This window comes from Marmota marmota, unplaced genomic scaffold (genome assembly GCF_001458135.2).
Source record: "Marmota marmota marmota unplaced genomic scaffold, marMar, whole genome shotgun sequence".
NCBI classification, from domain to species: Eukaryota; Metazoa; Chordata; class Mammalia; order Rodentia; family Sciuridae; genus Marmota; species Marmota marmota.
In genome coordinates this window covers 15167845-15184309 of record NW_026000185.1, presented here as the reverse complement: position 1 = coordinate 15184309, position 16465 = coordinate 15167845, and the positions used below count along the sequence as shown (strand labels likewise).

Sequence of the window (16465 nt, the reverse complement as noted above, 5' to 3'; positions counted from 1 at the left end):
ACTACCCAGGACTAGAGGCCTCGGTGGTGGGGAAGGATCTGTGGGAGGAGAGCTGTACCTACCCTACATTACTTTATGTGGCAAAACCGGGGACCAGCCTCAAGGGTCTCTCCCTGCCCCTTTGGTACCAGGGATTGAATTCAGGGGCACTTAACCCCCCAGCCCTTTTTATTTTGAGACAGGACCTGGCTAAGTTGCTGAGGGTGCCTTTGAACTTGGGATGCTCCTGCCTCAGCCTCCTAAGCAGAGGGGATTACAGATGTGCATCACTAAGCTGGCTTCAAGTGCTCATTTGCTGGGTGTGCTCTCAGGCAAGATCCATAAAATCTCACTACACCTCGGTATTTACAGCTGAAGTATGGGCCCATATTACCCTGGCTACTTTGTCTTCCCCACAGGATAGACCGACGGAGGGAACAGAGGCCGAAGCTTTGTGCAAACCACTAGATGACAAGTTGCATGAAGTCTTTTGCACCTAGAACAGTGGACACGAAGGCCTCCAGTCAACGGCTGCTGAACAAGTGAAACCACCCTGGCCTGTCCAGTGTCGGGGAGTGCTATGGCCAAGCGCGGGGCTGACCCCCTCAGACACAGCTGCATGTAATCCTCCTGGAAATCCGCAGGGAAGTAGAGGCTACTGACCCCAAGGTCCAGAGAAGGAAACTGAGGCCCAGCGAACATTAGGGAACTCTGATGAGATACAGCAAATGTCTCAGCTGGAATCCAGGTCCAAGGGACCCAAAAGTTAGGTTTGGCTAAATTAGGGCAGGGAGAGTCAGGGTCCGTCCCAGCGCGTGTCGCCCTCCTGGTGGCCTAAGGAGGCAGCCTGGGGCGCATTCTCTCCCTCTTCCTCCCCAGCCCGCACCGTCTCACCTGGCCCGGGTTCCCGCGGCGCTGCGTGCTCCCTGCTCAGGTCTCCGCGCCAAGCCCGGCGCGGCCAGGGCAGCACTTGGTCCCAGAGGGCGGGGCTGGGCGCGGGGACCGCCCACTTGCTCCCTCCGCCCCGCCCCGCGGGAGCACCTGCGTCCTCCAAGGCTGCGCCCTGCAGGCTCCCGCCAGACCAGCGGGCTCTAGTGGCCCGCGCTTCTGGTGGCGAAAGGACGCATAGGAGCTGCGTGCCCAGCTCTGTCCTGCCTGCACAGTCCCCCCGCACACCCGAACCCCACGAAATGGCTTTTCTTCTCCACCAACCATCTATTCTCTCCCAATGTCCCTCTTTGTTCAGCCTGCTCTCCCTCCTTCCTTCCTTCTGTTCCTCATCTCACCATTTTCCCATCTCTCCCTCCAGACGTCTACCCAGTTTACTAACCTTTTTGCCCATCCATTCATCTGTGTCTGTCTTTCCATCTGTCTTTGCACCTGTCCAAGCTTCCACCCATTCACAAATCCAACTTGTCTTTAGTCCACCTTCCCTCTACCAATCTTCCATTCATCCACTCATCCTTCCGTCCAACCCTCCGTCTACCCATCCATCCACCTATCCAGTCAACCTTCCATCCACCCAATTCATTCCACATCTTTTTCTTTCCGCCCATACATCTACACTTCCTTTCTTGCATTCTTCCACCCATCACTGTGTTCATCCATTCACCAATTCTGTTGTTTCATTTTAAAACAATTTTTGTTTTTAGTTGTAGATGGGCACGATACTTTTGTTTATTTTCGTGTGGTGCTGAGGATCGAACTCAGTACCCTATGCGTGCTAGGCAAGCGCTCTGTACTGAGCTACATCCCCAGCTGCTCCCCCATTATTTCACTTTTAATGGTTATTTCCTTAGTGCTGCCCTTTCCCCTGCATGGGGGACCCAGATGGTTCCATCATCCCGGGAAAATTCATATTTCAGTGGTAGCCGCAGAGGGGCAGGAATGTACTGAGTTCACAGCGACAGCGTCTGAGAGCTGTGGTCACTTTGGTCTGAAAAATGTGATTGAAAAATCTCCACCATATGAACCTGCTCCGTGGGCACAGGTGTGGGAAGAGAAAAGCAAAACCTCAGCTCACTCAATCTACCTGCCAGATGGTAAGGTGTCTGTTAGTCCTGATAACTCTGTTTTAGTACAATTTTAGGAAGCAAACTCAGCAAGGAGCTGAGTGTGTGTTGGGTACAGGCCACGGGGTATTTAAATCTTGACTTTGCCATTGTTTTTGTGTCTTTGGACAGCTATGAAGCTTAATTTCCTTGTCCACAAACTGGAGATGGCATGTGTTTTATAGATGTGACCTTGTGAGCCTGTGGCTTACGTGGTAGAGAACATGCAAAATTCCCAGCACCAGTGCCTGACCAGTTGATGGTCTACCAATGGCAACTGTTGTCCTCTCTGAGACTGGGAAGCAAACCCAGTTCCTCTGCTTATCCACTTCCCAAGCCTGTTTCTGGTGCATCTTTCCAAGTATAAAGACCAGCCTCTTCCTCTCTCACCAGAAGGACCAGAGAATTCATCTTCCCTGGTGACGGCTGCCGGTGTTGCCTTGCAAAGGGAAGCATTGCTAACATCACAGCTGTCGTGGGTTGAATTGTGTCTCCTGCAAAATTCATATGCTCAAATCCCAACCCTAGCACCTCAGAATGTGGAAATAGAGTCGCTGCAGATGTAATTAATTAAGATGAGGTCGTGTAGGGAGGGAGGTGTAGGTGTAGGGAGGCTCCTGTTCAATATGATTGGTGTCCTAATAAGAGGGAAAATTGGGCATGGACATGCACATGGGGGAGCCTCCTGTGAAGCCTGGAGCTCAGTGGCCATGAGCCAGAACCATTAGAAGTGAGAAGCTGCCTTCAGGGTGGGGATGTGGCTCTGCTATTACCTTGATCTTGGACTGGAGGCAATACATTTCTGTTGTTTCAGCCATTCTGTTTGTGGTCCTCTGTTAGGACAGTTCTAGCAAACTAACGCAGCCACTGTCAACCTGCATTTGTAAAGATGCCCCTGAATGGCATCTAAGACTGACCAGACTGAGATTCACTGCAGCAGGGGCTGTGGTCACCACTGTCTTGCTGGGCACAGCACAGAGCCTAGCCAAAGCAGGAGCTTGTCAAGACTTGGTAAACTGAGTGTTTTTAAATAACTTGACACATTTTTATGCACGCGCGCCCATATATCACCTCCCAAAGGCTCCATTTCTAAACACCAGGGTGGATTAAGTTTGTACTCTCTTAATACCTCACAGTGGGGATCAAATTTCAACACACAAACCCCTACGGGACACACTCAGGCCATATCCAAACCATGAGTATCCCAGTCATATCCCAATGTCATTACTACCCAGATCAAGATACAGAACATTTCCAGCTCCCCAGATGTTCCTTCTGTGGCCCCCGCAGGGTAAGCACTCATCTTGACTTGTATCCCCAACCATTGGTTTTGCCTCTTCTCTAACTTCCTGAAAATGGAATGATACACTAGACTCTTTTTACATCTGGTTTCTTCTTCCTGGCGTTGAGACTAGTGTTTCCTGCTAAACACAGCTATACCATGCTCTTTCTGTTGATACACATGCACACAAATATGCCACAGTTTATTTGCTAATTCTACCACTGATGGACATTTGGGTCACTTCTAATTTGAGGATTTTTAAAAATATTTATTTAGTTGTAGATGAACACAGTATCTTTATTTACTTTTCTGTGGTGCTGAGGATTGAACCCAGTGCCTCACACGTCCAAGGCAAGCACTTTACACCCGAGCTACAGCCTAGGCCCCCAATTTGGGGATCTTATAAAAAGGCTACTATCAACATTCTTGCATATGTCTTTTGTTAAACGTATGTCTTAATTTCTCGGAGCAGAATTTTTGGGTCATAGAGTAAGCATGTGTTTTACTTTAGTAGAAATTGCCAAATAGTTTTCTAAAGGGGTTGAACCAATTTACACTGCCCCACCCCCACCCCAGTAATACATGAGTATCCCACTTCCTCCACATCTCGATGTTGTCTTCTTTGGGGTTTCAGCCATTCTGTTAGGTGTGTAATGGCATCTCACTGTGGTTTTAATTTGCATTGCCATGACAGGTAAGATTAACAAGAGCCTCTGCATATACCTATGGTTCATTGGTGCTTGCTTGAGTCTTTTGTCCATTTTTAAATATTAGGCCATTTATCTTTTTCTTATTGATTTGAGTTTCTTTATATGTTCTGGATAGGAGTCTTTTCATAAAGTCTTATCTCACCAAAAATTTTACATACACACTCACACCAATGATCACTTCAAATAGCTAATGTCAGGCTGGGGGTGTAGCTCAGCGGTGGAGCACTTGCCTAGCATGTGCAAGACCCTGGGTGAGATCCCAGTAACTGCCAACAAATAAACAAACAAACAAACAACAATAGACAGAAGAAAAGTTAGTTGTTTTGGCCCTTTTAATGAAATAGAAGCAAGTTTTTAATTTTAGAAAATGACCCCAGATGACAATAATACATGAGACAGTTATTTCATATGTGTAGAGTGGGGCTGGGCTCAGAAGACGCAGCCTGATTTTCTCAAGCTTGAGCAGAGCATTGGATCTGGCCTGGGTTCCACAACAGCCTTCAGGTCAGTTTGGTTGAGTGGGATGACATCGCCGAGGCTCACTGTTTCTTCTTCCCCCCAAATGGACTAACAGTGAATCTGCATCAGCCTGTGACCAGAGTTTGGGGAAGCACCAGAGACGCTGGGAGAAGCAGGCCCATCTGGCTGGTTTCCAGCGCTGGACTCCCACACTCAGCTGGATACTCACTGTTTACCATGCCTCTGCCATGTAGCAGGCTTGGGGACCCACAGATGGTTAGCACACCAGCCTCATCCTGAGGGAGCCTCAGTCGAGGAGAAGAGTTAGATAATGGAGCAAAGAACCTCAACATGAAGTGCTAAGTGCAGCAAGAGGCAGCATTGGCCAGGATGCTACCAGAGGGTGGCTGGGAGCTTCCAACTCTGCCTGGAGGTTCCCAGCTCTAAATGGGTCCCAGGGATACCTCCACAGTGGAGCTGATGTCATCTGACCTGTGCCTTGATGGATGAGCAGGCAGAGGGTGGCAAGAAGGTCATCCCAGGCAGGGGGCTGGATGCAGGGCTTCCCAGGGAGTGACAGCCTTATAGCTGGAGTGTAGGGTGTGTTAGGGGACAGGGCAGGAGAGTGAGGGTAGCCCTAGGGGTGGCCCCATGTACAAAGAACCGAGCCTTCCCTTCCCCAGCTTCCAGGGGGTCCTGGTGCCTGGAATTGTGGGTCCAGGACTTTCCATGCACAGGAATCTGTTTCTGCTCCTTGCCCATAAGGACAACTGTCTACAGAGCGGGCTGCCTGGCCTCTAGTGGGCAATCTGTCCCCTTCCCTTACCTGAGACTCCTTCTCTAACAAAGAGTGACCTCCGGTTCCATATTGCTTTTCTTCTGGAATTGGGATCTGGATGGGCAGGAGATGAAGGAAAATGGTTCCCCTCCTGCCCAGATTTCTGGGCCTGGTGGGGAAAAGCCAGGCAGGAGGTCTTACAGTAAGGGTGCCATGACCAGAGTTGGGTCATATCTTATTGGGGTCCAGCCCACCCAGGCCTTGGGGCTGCTCTGAAGGGCATACCTGAGGGCCTGAGCTTGCTTGAGAAAACCTCTGGCCTTGGTGACTTCCTGAGCCAGTTTCCTTAAGTCATCGCCTTCAAACGGTGGCAAGGTAGGATCCTTGGAAAGGAGAAATGAGTGTGAAGTTTGATCCACTGAAATGACTAGATGGGACCTGAAGACGCAAAATCTCAGCAGATGTTTAGCGCAAATGAAATGCAGCCTCTGACCCGGGCAGGAAATCCTGTGGGCCTCAGTTTGTATGTCTCCCAGGACAGGAAGCTCACTGTCTACCAGGACAGTTATTCTGCACATGGGACACCTTGAAATAAGATGTCTGAGAGGTGGGGGGCAGGGGGGTGGTAAGCCAAGGAGGTCTCTGAACCTCAGTGAGGTGCTTTTCTGGACCCAGGGGACAGAATGGGTATATAGTGTTTGTCTCACTGCTGATCATCCAGTAAAATTTCTTTGGCTCTCTCCCCATTTCTCCTCGTAAAACAGAGCTTCACAGCCATGCTTTAAAAAATGGTAGTAACTGAAATTCCAGAGAGCCTAGCCCTAAAACACACTGTCTCACAATTAACAAGGTCTAAGAGAGACACAAAGCTGTCCCCTTGCCTGGCAGTAGTGGCAGAGGACGCTCTGAGCAGAAATTATTCACTGAGAACCTGCTCGATCCTGTCAATCATTTTCCTATGTGACATAGACCCCTGGGTGAATATTCATTACTTTCACCAACTTGTCCTGTCCTGGGTATTATTTGTCATATCTGCCCCTAGAAGAATCACCTGAACGAAGGACTCATGTGAGGTCACCCAAACTTTGGAAATTATGTAGTGTTCTGGGAAAGTAACCTTTAATCTCTAAAAAGAGATTTTAACTTCTGATTGGTGGTTTTACTTAATTTCCACCCCCTCTCCCTCACCCTCTGCCGAAAGGTTATTGGCAACAACACCACGTTCCTTAAAAGATTTAGATAAGTTTGCCACTTTTCTATCAAATTGGAAGAGGACTACTGAAACTCAACTCAGTAATTTGTCACTTAGTAGATAATCTATGACTTCACTAGATCTCTTGCTGAACAGCTGTCTGTGTTTCAATGAACTGTGCACTAGAAGACAGAGCCACAGGAATTAAACACAGAGGCTGAGAGCAAGGTGTCTTGGGCTCCAACTTCACCCCTTCCTCCGATTTCCTCTGACGAGCTGACTGAGCCTGTCGGTTCATATAGGTGGGTGTAACAGTAGTTTGGGGCTCATCTAAGTGGGTATTAATATTAAGTAATTAATATAATTAATAGAGATAAGCTATAGAAAGCAATATACCTGCACATAGTAAGTGCTCAGCAAACGTAAACTGACTTATTCCTAATAACTCCCCCCACAGCCTGCTTCTCTCCCAGCCTTGAGGGGTGTCTGCTTAAAAGGCGAACTGCAGGGAAACACAACCCCTTCAAGTCAACCTTTTGCCTTGCAAGGGAAGCAGAGATCTGAGAAGGAAACTTTGTGGGCCCACGGACATCTTACCGGGCTGTTGAAACAGACCTTGCACTTGGCACTTTACCTTTTCATTTACGAAGCCTCTGGTGAGCAGGCCGCGGATCCCACAGAGGGTGTCCTCACCAACGGGGCAGTGATAGCGTCCCCCAGTGAGGGCAGCCAGCTTCCTCAGGAACCCCACCGCTGCTCTAGGGAAGGAAGAGAGGCCTGGGGGCTGGCAGAGGTTGGGGAGGCCTGCTGAGGCCCCCGGAGAGCGCAAGTCTGTGTGTGGCTTAGGGGGAAGCCGCCTGGCAGCAGGCCTGGACTGTGCCTCTGGGACCACCGTGAGCCTCACCAAGTACAGTTTCCCAACCAGTGGCCACTTGTCACCACTGAGCCTGGCCTCCCTCAAAGCCCACGGCCAGCACGCTCTTTACTGGACATCTCTCCAGCGTGTGGCAGGCCATAGATCCCATGGCTTAGGCACAGAGGGGAGATCTAAGGGAGCCCCCAGAGTAGGCAAGGAGTTCAGAACTCCTCCCTCCAACATGAAGCCCCGGGAGAGCAGCCAGCTCAGCCCAGGCCTCGCTGCCCACCTGTCTGTGCAGTTCAAGGAAATGGTGTGCACCTTCACGTCTCTCTCCTTCTGGAGTCTGTAGACAGCATTCAGAACAAAATTGCAGCTTGTGTCTGGCTTCCCGTCGGTAAGGAGGTACAATCCTTGCACATCTTGAAAACTGAATGCTTTCTGACAGACCACAGAAAGGCTGTCACCAGAAAAGACAAAAAACACTTGCCTGACAGTGGCCTCTGCTGCTCCCAAGGAAAATGTGTCTGATGGATGCCCATGACATGTCCATTAAAACCGAGACCCTCCCCCCGCCTTCAGCCTCAGACAGACCCAGGAAGCTGCTGAGGTTTAGGAGGAAGGGCACAGCCCACTTCCTAGCTGGTTGACCTCAAGCATGTCACTTAACCTCTCTGAACCTCTGTGTCTTCATCTCAAAGCCAGAACAAGATCTCCTTCTGTCTGAGTTGTTGGGAAGATAAAATAGAGTGCCGCTTTGTAAACCCCAAAGCAAAGCACAATATCAGTGTAGTGGGTGATGGAGTTTCTGTTTTGCCACAGGGTCAGGGTCCAGGGTGGCACTTGCCATCAATGCTTGCAAGACCGAGGTACTCCCATGAGCTTGAAGGTGGGTCACCCACTGCATAGCCTTGTGACATGCAGCATCTGTGGTCTCCACCAGAGTGTCCTGCCATGGCTGTAGGCCCTCTGCAAAACTGAGCAGGTTGAAACTGAGGGGGAAAAAAGAAGAGATGGAGACCAGAGAGAGGAGAGAGAGATGCGTGAGCACAGGCCAGTCCATGCGGAATTCCAGGGAAGTCACCTCCAATGCGAGGTGTTCACTGAAGACCCCTACAAATGGGCTGTGGGCCCCCTGAGAATGATCGTCCATAGACTGAAGATTCTAGATGAAGATAGGAATTGTTTTAAATCCCAGCTCAGTCACCCAAGGGTTGCAATCTTAGGCAAACTACTTAAACTCTCTGAGTCCTAGTTTCCCTTTCTTACAATGACCTTTGTGTAAGGTCATTGTGAGAACTGACAAAATCATGAACTTAAAGTACCTGGCCCCCACACACACAAAAAAGTGATTGATGAATGTTTACTCTTATTAATAGTAAGGCATGAATGAGTTCCAGCCTAGGACCAGAGTCTCTTGCTGTCCCTTCAAGGTCAACTCTTCTGGGCAGAGAGAACAAACAATTCCTCACACTTAAAAATAGAGTTCAAGGTCTGGGAGGGTAGCTCAGTGGTAGAGTGCTTGCCTAGCAAGAACGAGGCCCTGGGTTCAATCCCTAGAACCACAAAGGAAAAAAAAAATCAAGTTCAGCTGAAAATCATAGTTCAAGGCCACATGATGGTGATTTTGACTATGCTTGCCACTGTCCTGGGCCTGAGATGAGATCCTAAAAGTTGCTTTCTTTCTGCAGCAGAACAGAATAGTACTCTTTCCTGTCTGGTAAGCTACTTAGAAAGACCTTCCAGAACCTCCAGGACTGTTGGAACTGAAGAGGGTGTGTGGGTAGGCAGGGAGGCCCTAGGAACCCCCCTTTCACCTTCCAGAGCCCTTGCCACCCACAGTCCTGCTTCCCACCTGATACAGTGCTTCCGCAGCTGCTCCCAAATCAGGAGAATCAGCTCTGTCTTCATCTGATGCAGGTAGGGGCCCATGGACCCCGACGTGTCCAACAGGACACACACTTTGCTCTCCAAGATGGTGCCAAACAGCCGGCGGCTTCCTGCCCAGAGATGAGTGGGGCTCAGGCAGGGAAGGACTGAGGGGGGTTGTCTCACCTCCTGGGTGGTTTTCCTCACTCTATCAATCAAGTGAAAGTCCTGCAAAACCATTGCCTGCCTGATAAGTGGTCTCAAGTCCCTCCATTGGGAGATGACCTTGTGGTGTTATTGGCTGGGTCAGAGCCATCTGTTCAAGCACAGAGCCAGTCCGTGATCTGGGCTTTGGAAGATCAAGATTTCAGCTCTGGCTTTGCCTGTGATAACTCATCAAAATGATCATAATGTCCCAGAGCTTATTCCACATCCCTAAAATTATGAGATTGGGTAAAATAGTGTCACAGTATTGTCTGGGGCTGGAAAAGATGCTGGAGACCACGTGGCCATTCAACTGGTCAATAGAAAAAAAAACCCAGCACAGTGCAAAGTCGACAAGAGAGGGACCATGCCCTCGTGGAGCTTACAGTCAGTGAAGGAAGACAGATGTTGAGCAATTACAACTCTGTTGTGACAGAGGACTGTCAGGGGAGCATGTCATAGAAAGAACTGAAATCAGGTGGAGTAGGGTAGGGAGCAGAGAATGTGCAGCAGTTGACCGTGGAGGGTGTGGACCCTGACAGGTAGAGAGAGAAGGCTGTGGAAGGCCCAGGGATAGAGAGACGGGTAGGGCATGCGCGAGCATCTGAGGAGCAGAAAGCCAAAACCAGGAGCAAAGCAAGGTGGGATGGAGACACCTCTGGGGAGGGGGACGAGAGAGAGAGCAGAGAGGTTGTCCAGGGGTTTGGGTTCAGCCCAATGGGAACCAAGGCCCAGGATCACCCAGCCCGCTGTGGCTGAGCCGGTTTCATCTCCTCTTGTCTACACTTCGACCTCTAACCCTAGCCCTTGCGTCTCCACAAGGCTAAATGGAGGGGACACAAGGGGACCCAACAAGCAGACAAGGTGCCCAGCATTCTCAAACATGTCTCTGGGACCTCACTGGAGCCGCAGGAGAAACTGACAAACTGCTACAAAATAGACCAGCTGTTCTCCAGGAAAAGGTGGACAGGGCGGCTGGACCTGGTGCCCTGGAGCCTCCGGGACTCATCTGGATGTTCTCTGGCAATGCTCATGTCAGAGGGAGAAGAGGGGAGAAGGGGGTGCCTTGAGGACATCGAGTCAGTTGGTCAACCCATGAGGGACCTCCCCCCACAAATGGCCGGCTGATCCCCTTAGGAACCAGAGAATGGAAGCAGCTCAAGCTACCAAGCCATTCTGTCTTTACCCCATGGGTCTATCTAACCCTGGCTCCTTGTCCATCTCCACTACCATTACCCTTCGCCAGCTACCTTAATTTCTACCTGGGCTACAGCTAGGTCGTCCTCATTCTATTCTATTCCCTCAAGAATTTTGTAAACTGAGGGTAGTGGCGCGTGCCTGTAATCCCAGAGGCTTGGGAGACTGAGACCGGAGGATCACAAGTTCAAAGCTAGCCTCAGACCTGTCTCAAAATAAAAAATAAAAAGGGCTACAGATGTGGCTCCGTGGTTGAGGGCCCCTGGGTTCAATCCTTGGTACCACCCCCAACAAAAAAAAATTAATTTTACAGCAACCAGAGGGAATATTGCAAATGCTGATCGCTTTTCCTTCATTTAAAATCTTTTAACGGCTTCCCATTGCTCTTAATAATTGACACACACTGTGCCATAGCTGGGTCTCTGTTGGATGGCATCCCCTGGATCTCACCCAGCCATGCTGACTTCTTTCCTTCAGTCTCTGTACTGAGCATCTTCTCTCCTGCCCAGCACCTTTGTGTTTTCCTTTCTTGCCCACTTAACCTGTGAGATCTCAGCTATATACCCCCTCCTTGGGGAAGCCTCCTTTGACCTTCCTATGCAGGCCAAATTCCCTTCTCTTCTTACACCTGTCACAGTTGTGACTTGTTTGTGGTTCTTTAATGAACATCTGTCTCCTCCTACAGGCTATATAAGTTCAGGAATCACTTTGGGATTTGCCTTCTACCCACTCCCCAGCACCTAGCAGGAGAAAAACTTATTGGTTGAATGAATGAATGAAGCACCCACTGCCTGGTAGGTACTGCAGTGTGAGTGTTCAGGTGTGCACATGTGCATGAGGCAGGGGATGTGTGCTATAGAAGAAGTCGCTGACTCTGGTCTGCACATGCACCCCAGTGGTCACTGTGAGGTCGGAATGGGAGAGGCCCACTCCCTCTGCTCCACCCCAGCCTTTGCCCTGAAGTGATAACTGGACCCTGTGCTCCCCCCAGCTATTCCCTCACACTCTCATCACCCTCTAACAGTGTGTTCCATTGTGATCAACAATTCCCAAACATCTGTCAAGCATACAGTTTTGTTTGTTTAAAATCTTGTTTCCTTTTGTTAAACTGCTAGGATCATGATTCTGTAGAGGAGTGGGAGTGTTGGGGGAGAATTTTCCAGCAAATGCAGTAACTGTAAAGTCACTGCCACATTGCTGCCGAGGGACTGTCTAGAGGAGGTTCTGCTGCAGAGGATTGGACCTAATGAATTTACATGGGGTCCCACGTGGACCACACAGGCTGCCTGTAGGATCTCTACATAAGTCTCAGTTCTTCTATTATTTCTTCTAGATCCCTCCAGGCCCTAAAGCCTAAATCCCCTCCTGTCTGGTTCTAGCTGCCTACTCAGCCTCCTGCCCTTGATGCTTGGTGTGGTTTCTTTCTTCCCAGCTGGCCCTCCTCTGGGACGTGAGCCTGGCTCTTTGGCTCTGGTGTTCTGGGGCTCTATGGCCTGTCCTCTGCCCTGATGCCATCTAGCACTTTGTCTGATCTCTGAGCCCAGAACTCATGTCGTACCTGAATGACCCTCCTGGATTAATCCCTTGACCTGACAGTTGGTGAGGGCCTTGGAAGGACAGATCCTGCGGTCCCTGGAGTGAACCTTCCACCTCCCTTCATGCCCCTCCACCCCCCAGGAAGGGGCCAGGCTCACCGGACAGCAGCCACTGCAGCCTCTGGACGTAGCACCTCATCACCTTCTCTAAGCATGAGATGTATGCTTCCATCTCTCTGTGCGTCCACTGAATGTGCTTCACCACTCCCTGGATTAAGGTAAACAGAGCAGATACCCACCCCACCAGCTACCCTCATCACCCCCTAAAACAGTGTGTTCCGTTGTGATCAACAATTCCCAAAACATCTGTCAAGCATACAGTTTTGTTTGTCTAAAATCTTGTTTCCTTCTGTTAAACTACTGGATTTCTGGTTCTACAGAGGAGTGGGGGGATTAAGATAATGGTTTCATGCAGTTATTATAATAATAGTGGGGTGAGAAGTCCATCAACTTCAAACTGAAGGATGACCTTGAAGAGAGAGGGAGCGGTACTCTGGGACAACCCTGAGTTTTTCCAGTGGATAATTTCAAATTTTGAGGCTATTTTTTTAGTTCCCTCGAAAATGTGGTAGAAAAGGGCTGGGAGGGAAATGATTAGATTTTCATTTTGTACTAAATTTACTTGTTCCACTGTCAAAGCAATGGGAAAACTCTTCCCCCAAAGAGAAAACAGAGATGAGAACCCCTTGCCTCTTGTCATAAGCCCTGTGTGCTGCCACCTAGCAGAGCCAGCAACAGCAGGGGGGTACCACATTGGTTTGGTGAGTACTCCAGCCACAGCCTTATGCTCTTGTCTTTTTTTGTTTTGTTTTTGGTACCGGGGATTGAACTAAGGGGCACTAGACTGCTGAGTCATATCCCCAGGCCTATTTTTTATTTTATTTAGAGACAGGTTCTCACTGAGTTGCTTAGTGCCTCGCTTTTGCTGAGGCTGGCTTTGAACTCGTGATCCTCCTGCCTCAGCCTCCCCAGCAGCTGGGATTACAAGGCATGTGCCACAGCACCTGGGATTCTTGTTTTTAATTCTCTCTCTCTATCCTAGAGTGTCATCTCAGACCTGCTGGAGGCTTGACTTTTCTTCCAACAGGACTCTGTATCTCCTATCGGTTGAGGGCAGTGCCTCTTTGTGGGGAGGGGCTCTTAGAAGCAGGAATAGAAGCCAGGTGCCCTGATCTACCATTTGCACCTGAGAAGAGGCAAGGAGTTGTGGGAGGAAAGCCAACAACCAAAAAACTCGGCCTTACATTGATCTCTATGCTGGGGAGGACACTGCAGTGTTTGGCCGATGTTGATCTCTGCATGAACTTCTGTTGGGTACAGTGGGGACCCATGTACCTGGAGAGCTCCATCTTCAGTTTTCTCAGTCCATAATTTGCTATCCACTTTAGAATAAAGGAAAGAACTATTGTCTAGGCAATTCGGGATAACTGAGTGATTGTCCAACTCATCTGTTAAAACCTCATGTTTGAAATCTGTTTCATATTGGAAAAGTGGGGTTCCCAGGTCCTCATGGATTATCCTTCATATGCACACTCTTTCCCCATTTCTAGGGGAAAGAGATGCACAAAAAAATGGGGAACAAGAAACTAAATTTATTGAGCACCTAATTCATCTTTCATCTAGTAGACATGGTTGCTTCCCCAACATCCATATTCAACACTCCATCACAAAATTTGAATGGAAAGCTCTAATTGGCCTAAAGTTCAGACACTAAACCAATCAGGATAATCTCTGTTTTCTTGTCACAATGAGAGGTGCCAGAATGGGCAGGTTCAAAGCAATCAGAGCATGGCATCCAGGATCAGCCCAATCAGAACAAAGCTCCAACTTTTGTTGAATGGTTGTGGGAAGAAAGCTGTTCTATCTCCTGGATATGAACAGGAAGGGGGATTTCTGTTGCTTGCAACCAAAAGGATCCTACTCTAATAAGTACTTTGATTCACATGAAATACACTTTAGTCAATCCTCACATCAATCTTATTAGACAGATGCAATTGTGTTCATTTGCAAACATAGCCATTGAATGCATTGTATGACTTCCCCCAAGGTCACCTAACTAGGAAGCAACAGATCCAGATTTTTAAATTAGCTATATTTAGCCTATATCCCATTTGCCACAGTAAGGAGTCATTCTTAGTTTGCCATCTTTTCTAAGTTTGCCCACTCTCCTGGAAGGAATGGTTGCTGGAAGAAATTGTCTAGAGGGCATGTCCTGGTCTAGACAACGTCATACCTCTTGGCTCGAGCAAACTGTATCCTTTCTGGGCAACTCAATAGATGAGTTGATGGTTTTTATAGCCCTTCTTTGAGGGTACTTCTTGTACATCGAGCCTAGGAGAAACAGAGCAAGTCACCTTGTGTACCTCTCTTCCCTCCTGCCCCCGCCTGTCCCTCTCTCATGTCAATTTCTCTGCCTGTCAGGTTGGTTATAAGTTTCCTTACTGCGATCTGCTGGAGAGATGGGAAGGGGGCTATTCAGTGGACTGGGGTAATGCTGCTCAGGACCTCCCTTCTCCTGGTCACAATGGATTACTACTCAGATGGGCACCATTTCACAGAAGTCCATCAGGCTGGCCTAGGGGAATCTTCTCCATCTCTTTCCCAATCAGCTTCAGAGCTAAGACAGTTGCCCCCTCAAACCCAAGAATCCGGGGAGAGCTCATCTTCAGTAATGACATATCTTATTCTCTGGGCAGTGCCAGGACTTGGCATATCTATTTCCTTGGGCAACAGACAGACCTGCTCCTGAGGCACCACAAAGCTAGCAGGTCCTAGGTAGCTGGAGGGGTCTCCTTCCCATGGGGCCTCCTGTGCCCTAACAGTTCCCATGGGGCCAGGGGGCTGTTCCAACACTTGTGTGGCCTCCGACTTACCCACGTTGTTCCTTGTCTCTGTGTAGAATAGTGAGAGAGTGGGCTCTGATGCCCTGGACTTGGGCTTCCTCCTCCAGTCTGTCTCTTTTTTCATGGGCTGGGCTATGGTGAGAGGGCATTGGCTCGTTGGTTGGGGCAGCCTCGTGGGTTGGGGCAGCCTCGTGGGTTGCTGTGATAAAGCTATACAGCGTGGTTTGGAGGCATCTCACCTTCATCTATACCCTACACTTGGAAATGGGGCTCTGGGATGGCTCTGAGGTACCTCTTGTCCCCCCGCTAGGTCTCCTGTCTTCCCCTGGATTGATAATAGTTAAAGCCGGGGTCACTGAGTCCTGATATTCCCCAGGAATGGTGCTTAATGCTTTGTGGACCTGTGTCATTTCATCGTCACAGTCCCCCAGGTGCAGATGAGCTAAACAGGACACAGAGCTAGTAAGAAGTAGAGGAAAGATCCCAGCCTGGTCTCACTGACTCTAGAACCCTGCCCTAAGCTGCTCTGGTATACCTCTGACCTTGGAATTAAGACACTGTTTTATGTTAATGAGCTGAGGGCTTTCATAAAAATAGTGAATAGCTGGCACAGTGTGAGCCCCTCTGTCAGTAAAATGAGTTGATAAAGAGACTACAGCATAGGACTGACTCTTACAGGCTTTGCATGGGGCCATCTTGGCAGATGGCGGGCACATGCTCAAGACTCACTAATCATTTAGTCACTATCCACCCCCAGCCTGCCCACGGCCATGCCTCACCTGGGGAGATGCCCACTCTGCCACTGTGTGGATGCCATTTCAGCTCTTTTAAGGGGAAGATCTTCTCTCTATCCAGGTTATCTTTCATGTTCTAGAAAACAGGCCATCTTTCCCGTCACAGGCCTGTTCTCCGTGGCAGGCAGTATCCCAGTCACCCCAATCTCAATCTGTCAATCAGGAACTTTTGTAGGGAGGGGCATAAGGGAGTAGATCCTCAGATGTGTTTGGCTTATCTTCTGCAGCAGATTTAGAGGGGACTATGGGTTTTGGGGTCAAAAGGTGTGTGAATGTGTGTGGCATGAGAGAAGGCCAGAGAGCATGCTAGTAGGTCAACTATGGGGGGGTTTGCCAGAACTTTCTTCACCAGTTTCCTGACCCTCTTTCTATTAGACTGGGATTTGCGGGCTTTGAGCATGACAAATAACTATGCAGGTCCCTTCTTGCCCTCTGTGGCAAAAGTTCAACAAGTCACCCAGGGCTCTGAGCCAGCGAAGACCTCGGGGTAAGCTGCTATGCAGAGGGCCCAGATGCTGGCATTGTGGGCAGTGCCCAGCCAGGGGTCCAGAGGGCCCGTTAAAGACCATGGCATGGCCTAGCCTCCTTGCACCTGATCGGCTCATGTACCGCTGAAGGGCCAAGAGGAAGACCCTGGGATTCTGGGGTCACCTCCA

The 16465-nt window shown here is 49.4% G+C and overlaps 1 protein-coding gene across 7 annotated transcripts in view; it reads right to left on the bottom strand.

Annotated features, from left to right (window-relative positions):
* Positions 1 to 4336: 4336 nt before the first annotated feature.
* The window catches only part of Vwa3a (von Willebrand factor A domain containing 3A), a 58374-nt gene continuing 46245 nt past the window's right edge, over positions 4337 to 16465 (bottom strand). For 6 of the 7 annotated variants that reach the window (XM_048789633.1, XM_048789637.1, XM_048789636.1 and 3 more), the window contains 12 exons: positions 15795 to 15885; positions 15046 to 15147; positions 14406 to 14503; positions 13417 to 13554; positions 12272 to 12380; positions 9163 to 9307; positions 8155 to 8299; positions 7597 to 7748; positions 7086 to 7209; positions 5545 to 5642; positions 5308 to 5373; positions 4337 to 5069 (listed from right to left, as the gene is read on the bottom strand). In XM_048789633.1, coding sequence (XP_048645590.1) covers positions 5322 to 5373; positions 5545 to 5642; positions 7086 to 7209; positions 7597 to 7748; positions 8155 to 8299; positions 9163 to 9307; positions 12272 to 12380; positions 13417 to 13554; positions 14406 to 14503; positions 15046 to 15147; positions 15795 to 15885 — 1254 coding nt within the window. In that variant the 3' untranslated portion in view covers positions 4337 to 5069; positions 5308 to 5321. Of the gene's footprint in view, positions 5070 to 5307; positions 5374 to 5544; positions 5643 to 7085; positions 7210 to 7596; positions 7749 to 8154; positions 8300 to 9162; positions 9308 to 12271; positions 12381 to 13416; positions 13555 to 14405; positions 14504 to 15045; positions 15148 to 15794; positions 15886 to 16465 lie in introns of those variants that run through there. The other variant, XR_007342674.1, reaches the window with a different exon arrangement.